This window comes from Pelobates fuscus, chromosome 5 (genome assembly GCF_036172605.1).
Source record: "Pelobates fuscus isolate aPelFus1 chromosome 5, aPelFus1.pri, whole genome shotgun sequence".
NCBI lineage: Eukaryota > Metazoa > Chordata > Amphibia > Anura > Pelobatidae > Pelobates > Pelobates fuscus.
The window spans coordinates 6,821,433-6,836,219 of NC_086321.1; the positions used below are offsets into that span (position 1 = coordinate 6,821,433).

The following is a 14,787-nucleotide window of genomic DNA, read 5'->3' on the forward strand; positions in this document are numbered from 1 at the left end:
CCCTGCACACCGTGTATTATAATTGCAGCTATTGGGGTCCCCTGTCTCCACACACAGTGTATTATAACTGCAGCTATAAGTCTATTGAGGTCCCCTGTCTCCCTGCACACAGTGTATTATAACTGTAGCTATAAGTCTATTGAGGTCCCCTGTCTCCCTGCACACCGTGTATTATAACTGTAGCTATAAGGCTATTGGGGTCCCCTGTCTCCCTGCACACAGTGTATTATAACTGCAGCTATAAGTCTATTGAGGTCCCCTGTCTCCCTGCACACAGTGTATTATAACTGCAGCTATAAGTCTATTGAGGTCCCCTGTCTCCCTGCACACAGTGTATTATAACTGCAGCTATAAGTCTATTGAGGTCCCCTGTCTCCCTGCACACAGTGTATAACTGCAGCTATAAGTCTATTGAGGTCCCCTGTCTCCCTGCACACAGTGTATAACTGCAGCTATAAGTCTATTGAGGTCCCCTGTCTCCCTGCACACCGTGTATTATAACTGCAGCTATAAGGCTATTGGGGTCCCCTGTCTCCACGCACACAGTGTATTATAACTGCAACTATAAGGCTGTTGGGGTCCCCTGTCTCTCCCCATACAGTCTATTATAACTACAGCTATAAGGTTATGGTGTAAGGAGGTCCCCTGTCTCCCCGCACACGGTGTATTATAACTGCAGCTATAAGGTTATGGTGTAAGGAGGTCTCCTGTCTCCCTGCACACGGTGTATTATAACTGCAGCTATAAGGTTATGGTGTAAGGAGGTCCCCTGTCTCCCCGCACACGGTGTATTATAACTGCAGCTATAAGGTTATGGTGTAAGGAGGTCCCCTGTCTCCATGCACACAGTGTATTATAACTGCAGCTATAAGGTTATGGTGTAAGGAGGTCCCCTGTCTCCCCGCACACAGTGTATTATAACTGCAACTATATGGTTATGGTGTAAGGAGGTCCCCTGTCTCCATGCACACAGTGTATTATAACTGCAGCTATAAGGGTATGGTGTAAGGAGGTCCCCTGTCTCCCCGCACACAGTGTATTATAACTGCAGCTATAAGGGTATGGTGTAAGGAGGTCCCCTGTCTCCCCGCACACAGTGTATTATAACTGCAGCTATAAGCTTATGGTGTAAGTAGTCCCCTCTCTCCTGTGCAGGAAGCACCTCCAGTGGCCATCTGAGGAGTGGAAAGTGGAGGTGTCCCTGGAGGCAATGTAAACACTGCATTTTCTCTGAAAAGGCAATGTTTGCATGAAAATTCCTGAAGGTAATGATTATACTCACCAGAAGAAATACATTGAGCTGTAGTTGTTCTGGTGACTACAGTGTAATTTAAATGGAGCAATTTATTTATAGACGTTAACTGTCACTTCCTCTTATTTCTCATAGGTTATCCTAAACATGAGTCCTTGCTGTGGCCTCATCATCTCGTGCTCCAGGAAGCCAGGTAATTTTAAAAGAAGAATCTTGAGACCTAGTTAAACAATATGGAGTGCAAAAAAACGGGGCGCAAGAGTATACAGAGAACGGGCAGACACTCTTGCACTTTGTTTTTTGCTCTCCATAAGTTTAAAGGGTAATCCAGACGTGGACTGCTTGCTCACGGTGCCTAGAGAGATATCAGCTATGCCTAACAAGATTGAAATTATTGTTTGGGGTTGCTGTGTTCCTTGCTGACATTTCGGATCTGGACTGCCCGTACGGGTGGGACCAGTCTGATGCTTCAGATATGATCTCTCTGTAATGGCACAAGATGAGCTAAAACCTGCTTGAGATCTAAGCGGGGACCCACTGATGGGCAGGTTGTTTCAGCTGCTGTCAGTTCTTGGAACACTCTTGTGACTTGTTTTTTCCTCTCTATTAGTTAAACAATATGTTTTAGTCAGATGAGTGGGGGAAGGTAATTGAGTATTGAGGTTACCCTTTAATGTCACGAGTGGCCAGAACATGCCCTGTTCCCTGCCCCCAATATGTCTCCTAAAGAGTTGGCCCCTTGATTGGATAGTTTAGCTGACTGCAGATGGGTGGGAATTTAATTTGACTTGAGGGATTGGGTAATATAGATCCTTAACACTCTTATTTGTGATCATTGCAATGGATTTTATGGTCTGGAGATATTCGGAACCCTGTGTGTACAGTGATTTTGGCTAAGGAACCACAGCGGGGCCGCGCCTGACTAGCGCACTCGCACTAAAGGAGGGAGGGGTTACTCACCTCACTGCCAGTCTCTTCCTCCATGCAGCTTGTGGGTCAGCGGCCAGGTCCAGAGTTGGGAGGGCCACTGGCCTCTTCAAGACTGCGCTAAAGAATAACACCGCTCACAATGACGTGTGCGTTCTGCGTCACGTTTTCGCCGTATACGCACTTTCTGGGGTCATAGAACCCAAATTATCCAATAGCAAGGTTTACTGGGTTATTGAAACCCTGTTGGTTATCCGAGAGCGCGTTCCTGATTTTGTTTGTTTTTCTTTGTGTTTTTTTTTTTTTTTTTTTATCTTGGCTTGGTTTCCCGTATTACTGGTATCCCTGACCCTTTGGCTTTATTCTTACTGTATTTGTTCCTTTCTGTATTCCTGACCTTGGCTATTTACTGTTTATTCTATTGTTAATTCCGTCCATTCTAAGGCCTGGTAATACGTTGTTATTGTTTGTATTTGTTACAGGTTTTACTTAATTCTGCGTGTTGGGCGACTGGTCCGTCTTGATACATGTATGGTTGCTCTCTTGAACGAATAAAAAGATTTTGCAACAGACTGTAGACATTCGTGATTTCTAATTGTGCCTCTTAACGGGAAACCTTTTTAGATTTGTCTGACTTATTAGTCTATCAAAATCCATATTAAAGGTATACTCGAGGCACCATAACCACTGTACAACTTTTCACATCTAACTTGGAATCTGCCAGACATTGGTCACATCCTCTGTGAGCGTAGTGCTCTTTGGATATTAAGCCTGGCGGTGCTGAGAGTGATCAGCTGACCCAGGAGGGCAATGTTTAGCTGAGAAGCGCTAACAGAAGCTCAATGCAGAGTCGTAGTGGATGAAGTGACTATATTTTTTGTTGGGGTGTTCATTGGACTACAGCCCCTGTTATTCTTGTGAATGGAAGTTGCTTTTGTACTTCAGATAGGGATATTAAAGGGACACTGTAGGCACCCAGACCACTTTAGCCCATTGAAGTGGCATGGGTGCCAACTTCCTTCACCCTGCAAGTGTAATAAAAAAAACTACGATAATTACCTTGCAGGGTCAAGTCCTCCTCTAGTGGCGGTTTACCAGACAGCCACTAGAGGGACTTCCGGCTTCTTAGGTCACTTTTGGCTGTCTAAACGACGCTGAATCACATCTAGCCAAGGGACATACTCTCCTATAAACATATTTTTCTCCTTCTGCCACAAAATCCTGCTACGCCTCATAATATGAAGGATGAACTCTAAGCATAAACTGCAGATTAAGGGAAATTTCACAGAACCCATTAACATGGAAATGCAGAGAAGGGTGCGGGGAGACCAAAGTGGTATATAGAATAAACAGAGAACGTAATATAGTGTAATATATTCTAAATCCTGGTAGAATATGAAAGAACAAAATGCACTTACAATATTCTGGAGCTTGTGTTCAGCTCCAGATTTATACTCGTGGACGGAACAATCACGGTCTGTGTATATGATAGATCTTTGTGCTTGTTGGTAAGTGTTGGTCCCAGGCTTTTAGTTGTTGAACCGCAGATGGGCACAGGGCCGGCGCTACCTGTAAAGCGACCTAGGACGCAGCTTAGCATGGGGCGCCGGATCCCTGCACCGGGAATCAACGGTGCGGCTCCTCATGCTGAGCCGCCTGAGCTCTTTAGCTGTAGGTGGATTTATGTGTGGGCATTGTAGGCATACTCACTGTCAAGCCCTGGGGGCCCAGACCTTGAGCTGTGTAAGGGGCCCCAAAAAATGGCACTGCTTCCTGTTCTACACCAGACCTGTGGAGCCAGACTGAGCCTCTTGTCCTCATCTGGTGGTAAGTAGGCAATCCAATATATTATTAGTGGCATTAATCTCTAATTTACCTCACATTAAGTGGATACTATAGTCAGGTTAGATTTTACTATAAAAAGGGGGCAGTTGGGCAAGATGGTGGTATTAACACAATAGTGTCAGGAATACATGTTTGTGTTCCTGACCCTATAGTTTATTATTTATTCTAATTTGAATTCTCCCCATTATGAATTACCCTGTAAGGGAAGCTTTGTATTTGTGTGAGATTATCTGTAACGAGGATCTAAGACGAGCGGCTATATGGCTGGGTGACAGATGTTTTTGTTTGTGTGTGGTTTTTCTCCTTTGGCAGGGGTCCAACAAACTTGGTAACACTCCAGCATTATGCATATTTATAATACGTGTCTTCCTCTTAACCCTTGCACTGCTGAGGGTTTTTAATTTTATCGCCAGGTGACTTCTAGCACATCCAACAGGCATTTAGTCTGGGTTTTGATATAGCCACCAATAGAAAGCAGGTGAATCTGTTGGTGGTTGTTTATTTTAGGTTCTGGTAAATGTCTTGATTTATTAAATTTTTTATAGATATGCAAGCAAACATTTAGGTATAATGATATCACCACTCCAGTAATGCATCAAATACATACAAATAAGGTTACTGTAACTCACGGAGAAACATTAAGTTGAGGTAAATGTTGTTTTTTTAGGTAGGCTTACAGACTTCGGCTTGGTTGCATCATCTGGCTTAAGCACAAAGCTTCATAATTGGTTACATATGTATTTCGGTAAGGTGGGTTTAGAAACTACCCATTGCTTGTGAGGAGGGACTTCCAGGTTCCTAGGAATAGAGGATTAGAGAGGAGCTGCTGAGATGGTTTTATCACCAGTAGGGAACACCCGAGTAGTGGGTTAGAGAGGGAGGCTTTAAGGGTGAGATGGGAGTTTGTGGTCAGGGGGTATAACTTTTGACCTGTCTCGCATCCCCCCCTTTGTGTGGGACCGGGGATTGCCCCATTTACCCCCCCCCGACCATATTGTTAATACGTAAATGTTTGAGTATATCAAGCCTGACAATGGCGCAGGAAGTTAACCGTGGTGTCCAGCTCTGTGTAGTGGTGGTAGGAGATGGTTAGGGATGCATGCATTTCAACAAGTCTAATTCAACAAGTCTTTCTCATGGAGGGTGCTGGAATTTTTCTAAAAGTGAATGGGGATCAGCATGTTTGCCACAGTTCTAAGATGGTTGATTTAGAGTTAGGGAGGATTTTGGATGGTAATGGGGTAAAGCAAGAATAAAGCAACCTTTGGATCCACCGGTAGCGTGATTCCCGTGATTAAATGTATTAGTGCTAGTATTTTTTCCAGAACACTCGAATTGTATCACATGACCACCAATCTGTCAAGGAGTACCCCTTGTCTGGTGGCATCTTCAGCATGTGTATGGGGAGGTCGGAAACAGTCGGTGTATGTGTGTAGTGCTATCTGGAGATTCTTATAGTTATGTTTATGGGTGGAGTTACTGATAGAAGAATGGAGAATAACCTTGTGATTTCCGCGTCTGTGAAATTTATCTGGAGGTCTTCTGTCCAAAGTGACAAATTTGGGTCGTTCAGGAAATGTTAGATTGTATAAGTTTATAAAACAGGGAGAGGTGTTTAGACTTGATAGACTGGTGTAGTTCAAACAGTGAGAAGTTTATTTTGCCCTGTAATAGTGTGGGTGTGTTATGCATTAAGTGGGATACTTGATAACTGTTTAGTTGGAGATGAGGAATCAGTGGACGCGATCACCTCCGCGATGGGCTTGTCTCTTCTGGTAGTGAGAAGCATGTTAAGACTTGGGTAGTCAGACTTCCCTTCGGGTGAGGAGACCCTTAGCCAAGGTTGGAAAAGTGGGTAGAGGGTAGATGGATGCATGGATATGTTGGGCCTGGTTGTTGCTGTAGTCAATCTCCTTGTTCGTTTCTTCAGCGTTTCGATGGGGTTTGCCACATTTTGAAACTGTGGCATCTGTGGGACAGGAGAGCTTGTGACATGCCATACCAATATGCTATTTGAATTTCTGGTAAGTCAAGTCCTTGGGTAAATCTTAACAGATCTTGCACCAAGAACGGGAGTTCATCATGCCTTTGTGGGTATCCCCTAACTATATATTTTTGTTGCGGGAACGGAGAATGCCCGTGCTGTGGTAGATCTGTATGAGGGCACTGTGAAAGAGCAGTGGTTGTGTAGTTTGTCTTAATGCCCTCATTATTTCCTGCAAATTATCTCTAGGCGCATTGCTTGGTGTACCTCAGGATCATAGAATTCTATGCACCCAGTCTAGTATCACTGGAGTGTCAGGCAGTTTCACCTTACAGTAAGTTGAATAACTCCATCAAGGCTTTAGAGAGGTCTTCTCTATCTTGTTCAGGTAGGCCTTATTATTACGGAGGCTCTCTCTCCTCCCACAGTTCTGTGTAGTTTTAGGGCCCGATCAAGAGCTGATAGGCAGGAGGTGTGTGAGTTGACAGTTGCTTGATCTGTGTGTCCCTGTCATCTTCTAGAGTGGCGGATATCCGAGCTGATGTCTTCCAACTTTGTATGGAACAATGCCTCCAATTTGGCAACCATGTTCGCGAGATCGCTCTTTGAAGGCAGGTTCCCAATAGCCTTGTGGATATCCCGAGCCTGGGAAGCCTTCTGGACTCGATGGTGATGATCCTTCTTGTGAGGACTCGGCACCATATTGAGGCCTGAGGTGCCGGGGTTGTTGACCACATTATCGCGCAAGACTTTTGTTAGGGCAACAGATTTGCTTGCTGGATGTTTCCCCAAGGTGTGCTGGGATGAGAGGGATCTTTTGGAGGTTCCCATCTTTATTTTTAAGCCCGATGGATGTTGATATGCTGCAGGTTATTTCATAGCTGGCTTACAATGCGTTCTTGCGTCTGAGCTTGGCTCTACCCCTGGTAAACTTTATGTAGATTCTGATCTAGTATTTGCATGTGAAAACTGATTTGTAAACCAGGAGTACAATATTCATGCATATGGTTTGAAATAACCTCATGTTTACAATCTGCAAATCTGTTGAAATGGGAATTGCAATTGTGGTTGAAATCCCTATATATTTGAGTTTCCCTTCCAACACACAATATTCTGCAAGCACAATTCTAGAATGACGTGTGAACGTTCAACTAATGCCTTTATTTGGACATTGGAATCGTTCAAATAATTGACTACAATGGCTACTTTACAGTTTTTGTTTTTTCTGTCTACACAGAACACGTTTGTGTTATGTCTGTGTCTTTAAGTGATGGTATTTTGCTACCTCTCTGGAATTTGTTTGTTTGAGACTTTTCTAGTTTGTGAGGTCTGGAAACCATTTCTTTATATTTGAAGTAATTTGCTGTAGGGCAGTTGATTAGTCGTTCGATGGGTTGGGCTGTAGCTGTAGGAAATCTGTAAAGATGATTTAAATAATATTTGTATTAGTCAGTGGTAAAAGGAGCATTTGGTTATCCTAGGTAGTGCGACCCAAGAGCCAACCTGGCAATAATCCAATAATTAAACTGGGGACTCGGAGTGCCTCGTTCTTTATATCTTTGTATGTCTGCTCTCCTGCTTCTAACTTGTTTCATGCAGTAGTTGGTCCGGGCTGGCAAATAGCTGACAGTATAGTTCATTTCCAGATTTATTTCAGGGTCATTTAGGGAACAGCTGGCAGCCTCTACCTCTTCAGTGATGGTTCTCTGGCATGCTACAAGCCCTCTAGTGCTTGCTCATGATAATACTATTTTTATATGAAAATCGGTATAGATTGGAAGCCATATATCTAGAACCAGTATAAGATTCTTTTTGAGCAGTGTTAATTTTGGCAGTAAACTGGTTTTAGTCATGTTTTGGTAATCTGTTTTTTGTTTTTTTTGTTTTTGTCGACTAAATCTCCAGTTAAAAACATGTATTTTATTTTTGTCTTTGTCAATTTGCTCCCCTTCTGGATAGAAGCACACCGGGTCATTCGGCAGTATTTATCCATTTCATATTTTTCTCCCTTTAAATATCGCTTGTTTATTCTGTTTTTCAGTCCCCTTAAAAAGCATCTTGGTGGATGTTCAGGTGAGAGGCTTTGTGGCCGATGTATCTGCGACTCTCAAATATAAGAATTTGGAGGAGAATGCAGTGGAAGCGGTCTTTGTGTTCCCCATGGATAATGATTCTGCTGTATACAACTTTGAAATGATGGTGGAAGGGAAGAAGATCATAGCAGAAATTCAAGAGAAGAAAGAGGTAGTAAATATATTGAAGGGAAAAAAAAGGTTAAACATCAAAGTCTTTGAAGTCTGTCTGGTAAATGTGCAGGTAATCACAGTAACCTTTTAGTATATATGATTCTGCAGCAGCTTACACAAGTGAACTATTTCACTTGAGTATCTTCTACTGGCTATTCAATAAATGTGAGAGTTGCAAAATTACCAAATCTGAAAAAATTATCTGACTGGTTCACTTAAAATTTGCAACACTCTGGTCTGGTCTGATCACAAAAAAAATGTTTCAGTGAATAACCCTGTCTGTGTCTTATTCTCCCAGGCTCACAAAACGTATGATGAAGCCATCAGCCAGGGCCAACAGGCATTCCTACTGGAGGAAGACGAGAGCGCTGGTGATGTCTTCAGCTGCAGCGTGGGGAACCTGCTCCCAGGCCAGGAAGCTGATGTGACTCTGTGCTATGTGAGAGAGCTGCCGGTGGAGGCTGACGGAGCTGTGCGCTTCGTCCTGCCGGCCGTACTGAACCCGCGATATACTCCAAAAGGTACAGCAAGCCAAACTTTGATTTTACAGTTGTTTTCTTGTATATTCAGTTTCTGTTATGTTAACTTAATTTCCATGATGTTCAGATCTGAAAGGTTTTCTGAGCATCATAGGAAATGAGGTCCACACATGTTGGCTAACATTGGAGGTGTTTGACTGCCTTTAATGACTCTTGATGCTCAGAAAACCTGATCCCACTTAGCATAATGGGAAAAATACTTCAAAACTTCTTGTATTGCTAGGTTCCAAAAATACCCAGTCTGAGCAAACCTTTCCCCACGATGCCATTTTCCATTCATCCGTACAAATTCCCAAGTCTGTCGTAGGAATTAAAGTTCCCAGCAGCTGTCAGTGATTGCTACCAGTTGGGTTTGGAGCTTCCTATGGTTTATCTGAAACGGTTTGTTCTGGTAGCATCCCGATGTCCATGTGTATATTGCTACAATCTTTTTTTTTTTTTTTTTTTCTCTTTCTAGATCAGGACCCAAGCGTCACTACTGATATTCCACGTGTGCCAATTGGAAAGATACCATATACACTGTCTTTGGATGCACATTTCACTTCCTCTTATGGGATCTCCAAGATTGAGTCTAACTGTGAGATCACACCTATCCAATACACCAACGATGATAAAACATCTGCCAAGGTGAGCAATCAAAGCTTATCCACCTATTCCATATCTGTCCTGTGCCACCTTGGAAATCCTCTTCTGAAATAACTTTCACCTCATTTGGTAAAATCTATTTCCTAATTAATTTTTACTAATTTTCTTTCTAACTACTTCTGTGTTACTGTGTCATGGACCTTCAGGACTCCTAGATATCAATGCAGGCCTTAATGCTTGCTATGCAATGCTTATCTTTCAGTTAAATTCCAGGTCACCATGAATAACATGAAGGATGTAATACGAATTGTTACTGGGTGACATTGAAAGGTTAGGGGGTTGCTCCAAGCATCAAAACCAACAATGACGTTTTTATGCCAGGAGTACCCTGGCACCATTCTCTAATAAGGCCATTTAGTTGCCCTGTTACCTGGGTCTCCGCCATAGCTGGTGAGTCTATGGGTGACTGACATTGGTCTTCGGCAGAATCCCATCCATTATTCATTGACTGAGTGCTATTCGTTGATGAATGGCCCTCTATCCATAGAAGTAAGCACAGAACAAGTGTTCCAGGATGACTAATGTACTAGATGATGTCACCAGAGGTGGCATTAAACCTCTGACTGCCGTATAAAATATCTCCGTATGTTCAGAATTCTATATTGAAACCCAGTAAATACAGACTCCAGTGATATGAAGTGGTCATGGTGCTAGGAGTAGCCCTCTAATCCCTGAACTGGAAAGGTGTTAAAAATAAGAATACCAACTGCACACATTTGTTTTAATAGAAATGGCATTTATTGTTGTAATAAAAATACAAAAACTCCAGGTTTAATTTTTTATATTGACTCCAATTATCCGTATAGTGCAGGGGTAGGCAGCCTTCCTCTAAGTGCTGCAATGCGTAAAGTGAGGATTGTCCCTCACCACCTCCAATCACTGCTCGGGTTGCACAAACAGATATCTAAAGTCCCATTGGGACTCATGATCTGCCAGAGCTTGTTTGGCTCTAACCACATAGTTCTATGTGCAGCACTGACTTAGACCTGGCCGACCCAGTCGTTTATAAATTCTCACTGATCAATGCTGTGGTAAGTGACTGACTCACTTCCTTCCACCTACAAACATGCAGTCCAATGAGACCGTGAGCCCCCTCCCCACCCAAAAAAAATATAGTTATAAAGGAAAAATAACACCTTGAAATGCCCTTTAACAGATGTTGTTGGGTGTGGAGACTTGGAGAAGACTTCATAGCGCATGTGCAACCAAACCTCAAGATACATCAACTCTTCTTTTTTTTTTTTTTTTTTTTATCTATGCATTACTCTGTATTCTAGGTATCTCTGGCTGAGGGATACAAGTTTGAGCGAGACGTAGAACTTCTTACTTACTACGCTGAGGTGAACAAACCTAGTGTGACATTAGAGGCGGGGCTTTCAGAAGCCGAAGCAGGTAAGGCAATCCGAAGCCAATGCCTGTCTTCTAGCCGTGTTTTGTTCTCCTTTTTCCCATTCATATGTCTGCATGAATGTAAAACCTGCACAGTTTCTCTAGAGCTTGAGGTACGAAGCAGCCGACTGGCACAGCAGTGTTTACTGTCTAAGATGTTTAGAGACCGAACATAGTCCTGCCACTGCCTAGGACAATGGGAAGCCAGCACTGTTGGTTAAAAGAACAAAACCAATATAGCGCATCCAATGCCATATATGTGAAATAAATACTATACACGGATTTTTCTAAACTTGAATATCTAGGATGGTTATTGTTGCCTTAAATCTAGAATATCGGATAGTGAATAAATATATGAAGTATTTATACAGTGACCTGCCTTGTTTGTCTTGGCTCTTATGACTATGAATACACCTTCAGATTGCCTGCTTTAATCTGTGGTTGTTAACATCCACAAACTAAACGGTGCGAGAAATACATTTTAGGATAACTGCCAATATAGTAAGCAGAACTTTAGAATATTATAAAAGGGGACATTTTTAACAATAAAGGAGACCATAACTAAATGTTACAGGAAAAATAGATTGAAGACTCTGCTCAAAGGAGCTTGCAATCTAGAGGAATTCTATTGGCATCTATTGAACAGGATGATACCAGTTTCTGTCAGCTGGATCATGTTGGTTGTTAGTATATGGCAAAGTACGCTCCACCCAGTGTAACATCTTGCCAAAAATCGGCTCTTGCCCTAAACCAGGTGGCCCATGCATTGTCTCGTGCATCAAGCCTATACTTTTCATGGCATTTGGATTTTTAAAACAAATCTGTATCTTTATGAAAAACTTCTTGAAGTTTGTAGTCTTGGGTGTAATATAAGAAATATGCACAATGATTAATTTGCATAGTCTAGCCTCTCCTAGTTTTTTTTTATTCTTCTCAAATGGTTCTATGGAGCTACTTCAATGGTATTTTCTCTCACCCTAGTCTTCCCAGTTCATCAACAGACGACCTGATCTGCCTAAATTTGGTCTCTTAGTTTGTCCTGAAAATGCTGTAATTCCTTTACATTCCACTACTTTAAATGGGAGACTATAAGGGGTTAAAATTGTGAGACTAGAATGATTGGAGCTCTATGGGTGGACCCAATGGCATCAGCAAGCTCAAAGTCCGAGGAAATGGGCACGTTGATTGGCAATGTTCGTTACTCCTCTATGGTACATGTGGTACACTCCATGTTTGACTTAATTCCGTGCTCAGCATTGCCCTATGTGCAGGCTTCCAATCTCTACCACACACGAGTTCTTTTACTTATAAGATGTTTTGCTTCAAAGTGGGAAGACAGGGTAGATTTGTTTTTAGGTCGTAAGAGTATTTATCTTTGATTTAAATTATTCCACTTTCTTTTTTCCTTTATAAAGGTTCCTTGCTGGCAGAGCCAGTAGTCATGTTGAATTTTTACCCCACCTTTCCGGTGATATCGGAGCAGTCAAACTGTGGAGAGTTCATCTTTGTGGTGGACAGGTCGGGAAGTATGGATTGCCCAATGAATTCAGAGGAAAATTCACCAATGCGGATCCAGAGTGCAAAGGTTAAACCTCACGATATGTACATCTGTTTCCCTGATCAAATTGCCTTTTTGAATTTAAAAACTAGTGTGAGCAACTGTATCCTTCTTTTGCCTGTTAAAGGCACTTAAGGTAGAATAAGGTGTGCATTGATGTAGGACTCCTTTTATTTTAGCCTCTTGTAGCATTCCTTCTGCAGGGCTCACATTGTTCTTACTGACCTGTCTAAAAGAATGGTCCTCACTTCTGGGTGAGTCTTTTCTTCACAAGACTAACACGAACGTACTTAAAGGGCAACACCCTAGATGAAAGTACATTGGTGTTCTTGTCCACGGTGTGGTATCTCCAGGGTCTGTGGGGTGGATGAATGAATCAACGGATCATGCTGTGATCGTAGCTTTGCCTTGATTGGGTATTCTGTCTTGGGTAGTCGGATAAAGGATGAAACCTGCTATCATTACGCTGGCAGGAAGCATCATTGGTGAATGTGGAGCTGGCACTACTGGCATGGTGAGGTGAACCGGTTATTCATATTTTATTTTGGAGGCCAAGTTCTACATATTTTTATAAAATGTATAAATGTTGGATTCAGTACAGCCATGAACTGTGCGGTAGTGTAAGTGGACTGCTGCGAACGATGGCCTTTATTTTGAATTAATTTCAGTTCACAGAAGTACCAAATCCCATCTGTTAGAAAAAATAACTTTCTTATCTGTAGTCACCATTAAAGTCTGTGAATTATTGTGGGTAAAACATATACAAACTTTTTTCCTCTAAACAAAGTGGAATAATTTGATTAAAACAAATTAAATTGTGGCCTATACTTGTGCATGTTGTACATGCCATCAGTGGAACAGGGCACTGCATGCTCAATTAAGCAATACATAGTACTTGGCAGGGTTCTGTTTAACTGTAGTATTTATTGTGTGGAGCACTTTTTAAGGACCCGTAAGGGTCACGAATCCACTGACTGGCCAGGGATCAATCAGTGCATTATAACCCTATACGGAGTTGTTTAAAGACGCTGGGCACTTCGATCGCTGTTTAGTCGCATACGTTGGAGGTTGGATCTGACACTGCAATTCATCAACAAGAAACGGTTCTGTGTACATTCTTACACTGAGCACGTTATAAAGCACTTGTACAGTTTATCCAAAGGAGTGGACGAAACCCCAATAAAAAAACCTGATGGGTATCCCATTGGTAATCCACCTTCTCATGGTTCTTGGTTATATTTTGAATCAAGATACATTTAGAATTCCGTTTTGAAGCCAGTCCTACCAATAACCTCTACTCCATGTCCAGTACGCTGAGCCGATCGAGAGAAGACACCATTCCTCCCCTAATGAGTTACACCGAATGGGTGGAATGGCTTGAGTGCCTAATCTTAAAGGAACACTATAGTCACCTAAATTACTTTATCTAAATAAAGCAGTTTTAGTGTATAGATCATTCCCCTGCAATTTCACTGCTCAATTCACTGCCATTTAGGAGTTAAATCACTTTGTTTCTGTTTATGCAGCCCTAGCCACACCTCCCCTGGCTATGATTGACAGAGCCCGCATGAAAAAAAAAAACTGGTTTCACTTTCAAACAGATGTAATTTACCTTAAATAATTGTATCTCAATCTCTAAATTGAACCTTAATCACATACAGGAGGCTCTTGCAGGGTCTAGCAAGCTATTAACATAGCAGGGGATAAGAAACTTAATTAAACAGAACTTGCAATAAAAGCCTAAATAGAGCTCTCTTTACAGGAAGTGTTTATGGAAGGCTGTGCAAGTCACATGCAGGGAGGTGTGACTAGGGTTCATAAACAAAGGGATTTAACTCCTAAATGGCAGAGGATTGAGCAGTGAGGCTGCAGGGGCATGTTCTATACACCACAACTGCTTCATTAAGCTAAAGTTGTTCAGGTGACTATAGTGTCCCTTTAATATATTTCACTGCAGCATTCCTAAGTGCTCTGCAGTTATGTTAAATCTGCCACTTAAATATTGATAGGCTAATAAGATTCTGGTTTAAGATTACGCCGGGGGGTGCCAGGCGATTTGTATTGCATTGTGGGAGATAACCGTAAATACTGTTCTGAAATATTGCACCTTATCTCGCTTGCTCTTGTCTTGCAGGAGACTCTGATCCTTCTGTTGAAGAGTTTACCACTGGGTTCATATTTCAATATCTATGGTTTTGGGTCCAGTTTTGAGTCATTCTTTCCGTGAGTATCATGCTGGCCTGGCTAGTATGTGTCGGTAACAGACTTTCAGTCTAGTTCAGAGTATTCTCCTTAAAATGTGTGGCTTGGCTAAACTGAGGGCTCTTCACACCTCCAGGGCTGAGTAGTTGACCAGATATTAAACTATTTCTTCAAAGGTCCCCTTAAAATCTTTCTTCGTA

At 42.2% G+C, this 14,787-nt stretch overlaps 2 protein-coding genes across 5 annotated transcripts in view; both read left to right on the plus strand.

Annotated features, from left to right (window-relative positions):
* LOC134610562 (von Willebrand factor A domain-containing protein 5A-like) overlaps positions 1–14,787 on the plus strand; it is a 180,589-nt gene that overhangs the window by 382 nt on the left and 165,420 nt on the right. The gene's annotated exons all lie outside the window — the stretch shown is intronic.
* The window catches only part of LOC134610561 (von Willebrand factor A domain-containing protein 5A-like), a 47,025-nt gene that overhangs the window by 381 nt on the left and 31,857 nt on the right, over positions 1–14,787 (plus strand). For 3 of the 4 annotated variants that reach the window (XM_063453548.1, XM_063453551.1, XM_063453552.1), the window contains exons 2-8: positions 1,388–1,445; positions 8,050–8,252; positions 8,553–8,775; positions 9,251–9,420; positions 10,716–10,830; positions 12,243–12,412; positions 14,520–14,608. In XM_063453548.1, coding sequence (XP_063309618.1) covers positions 1,400–1,445; positions 8,050–8,252; positions 8,553–8,775; positions 9,251–9,420; positions 10,716–10,830; positions 12,243–12,412; positions 14,520–14,608 — 1,016 coding nt within the window. In that variant the 5' untranslated portion in view covers positions 1,388–1,399. Of the gene's footprint in view, positions 1–1,158; positions 1,266–1,387; positions 1,446–8,049; positions 8,253–8,552; positions 8,776–9,250; positions 9,421–10,715; positions 10,831–12,242; positions 12,413–14,519; positions 14,609–14,787 lie in introns of those variants that run through there. The other variant, XM_063453549.1, reaches the window with a different exon arrangement.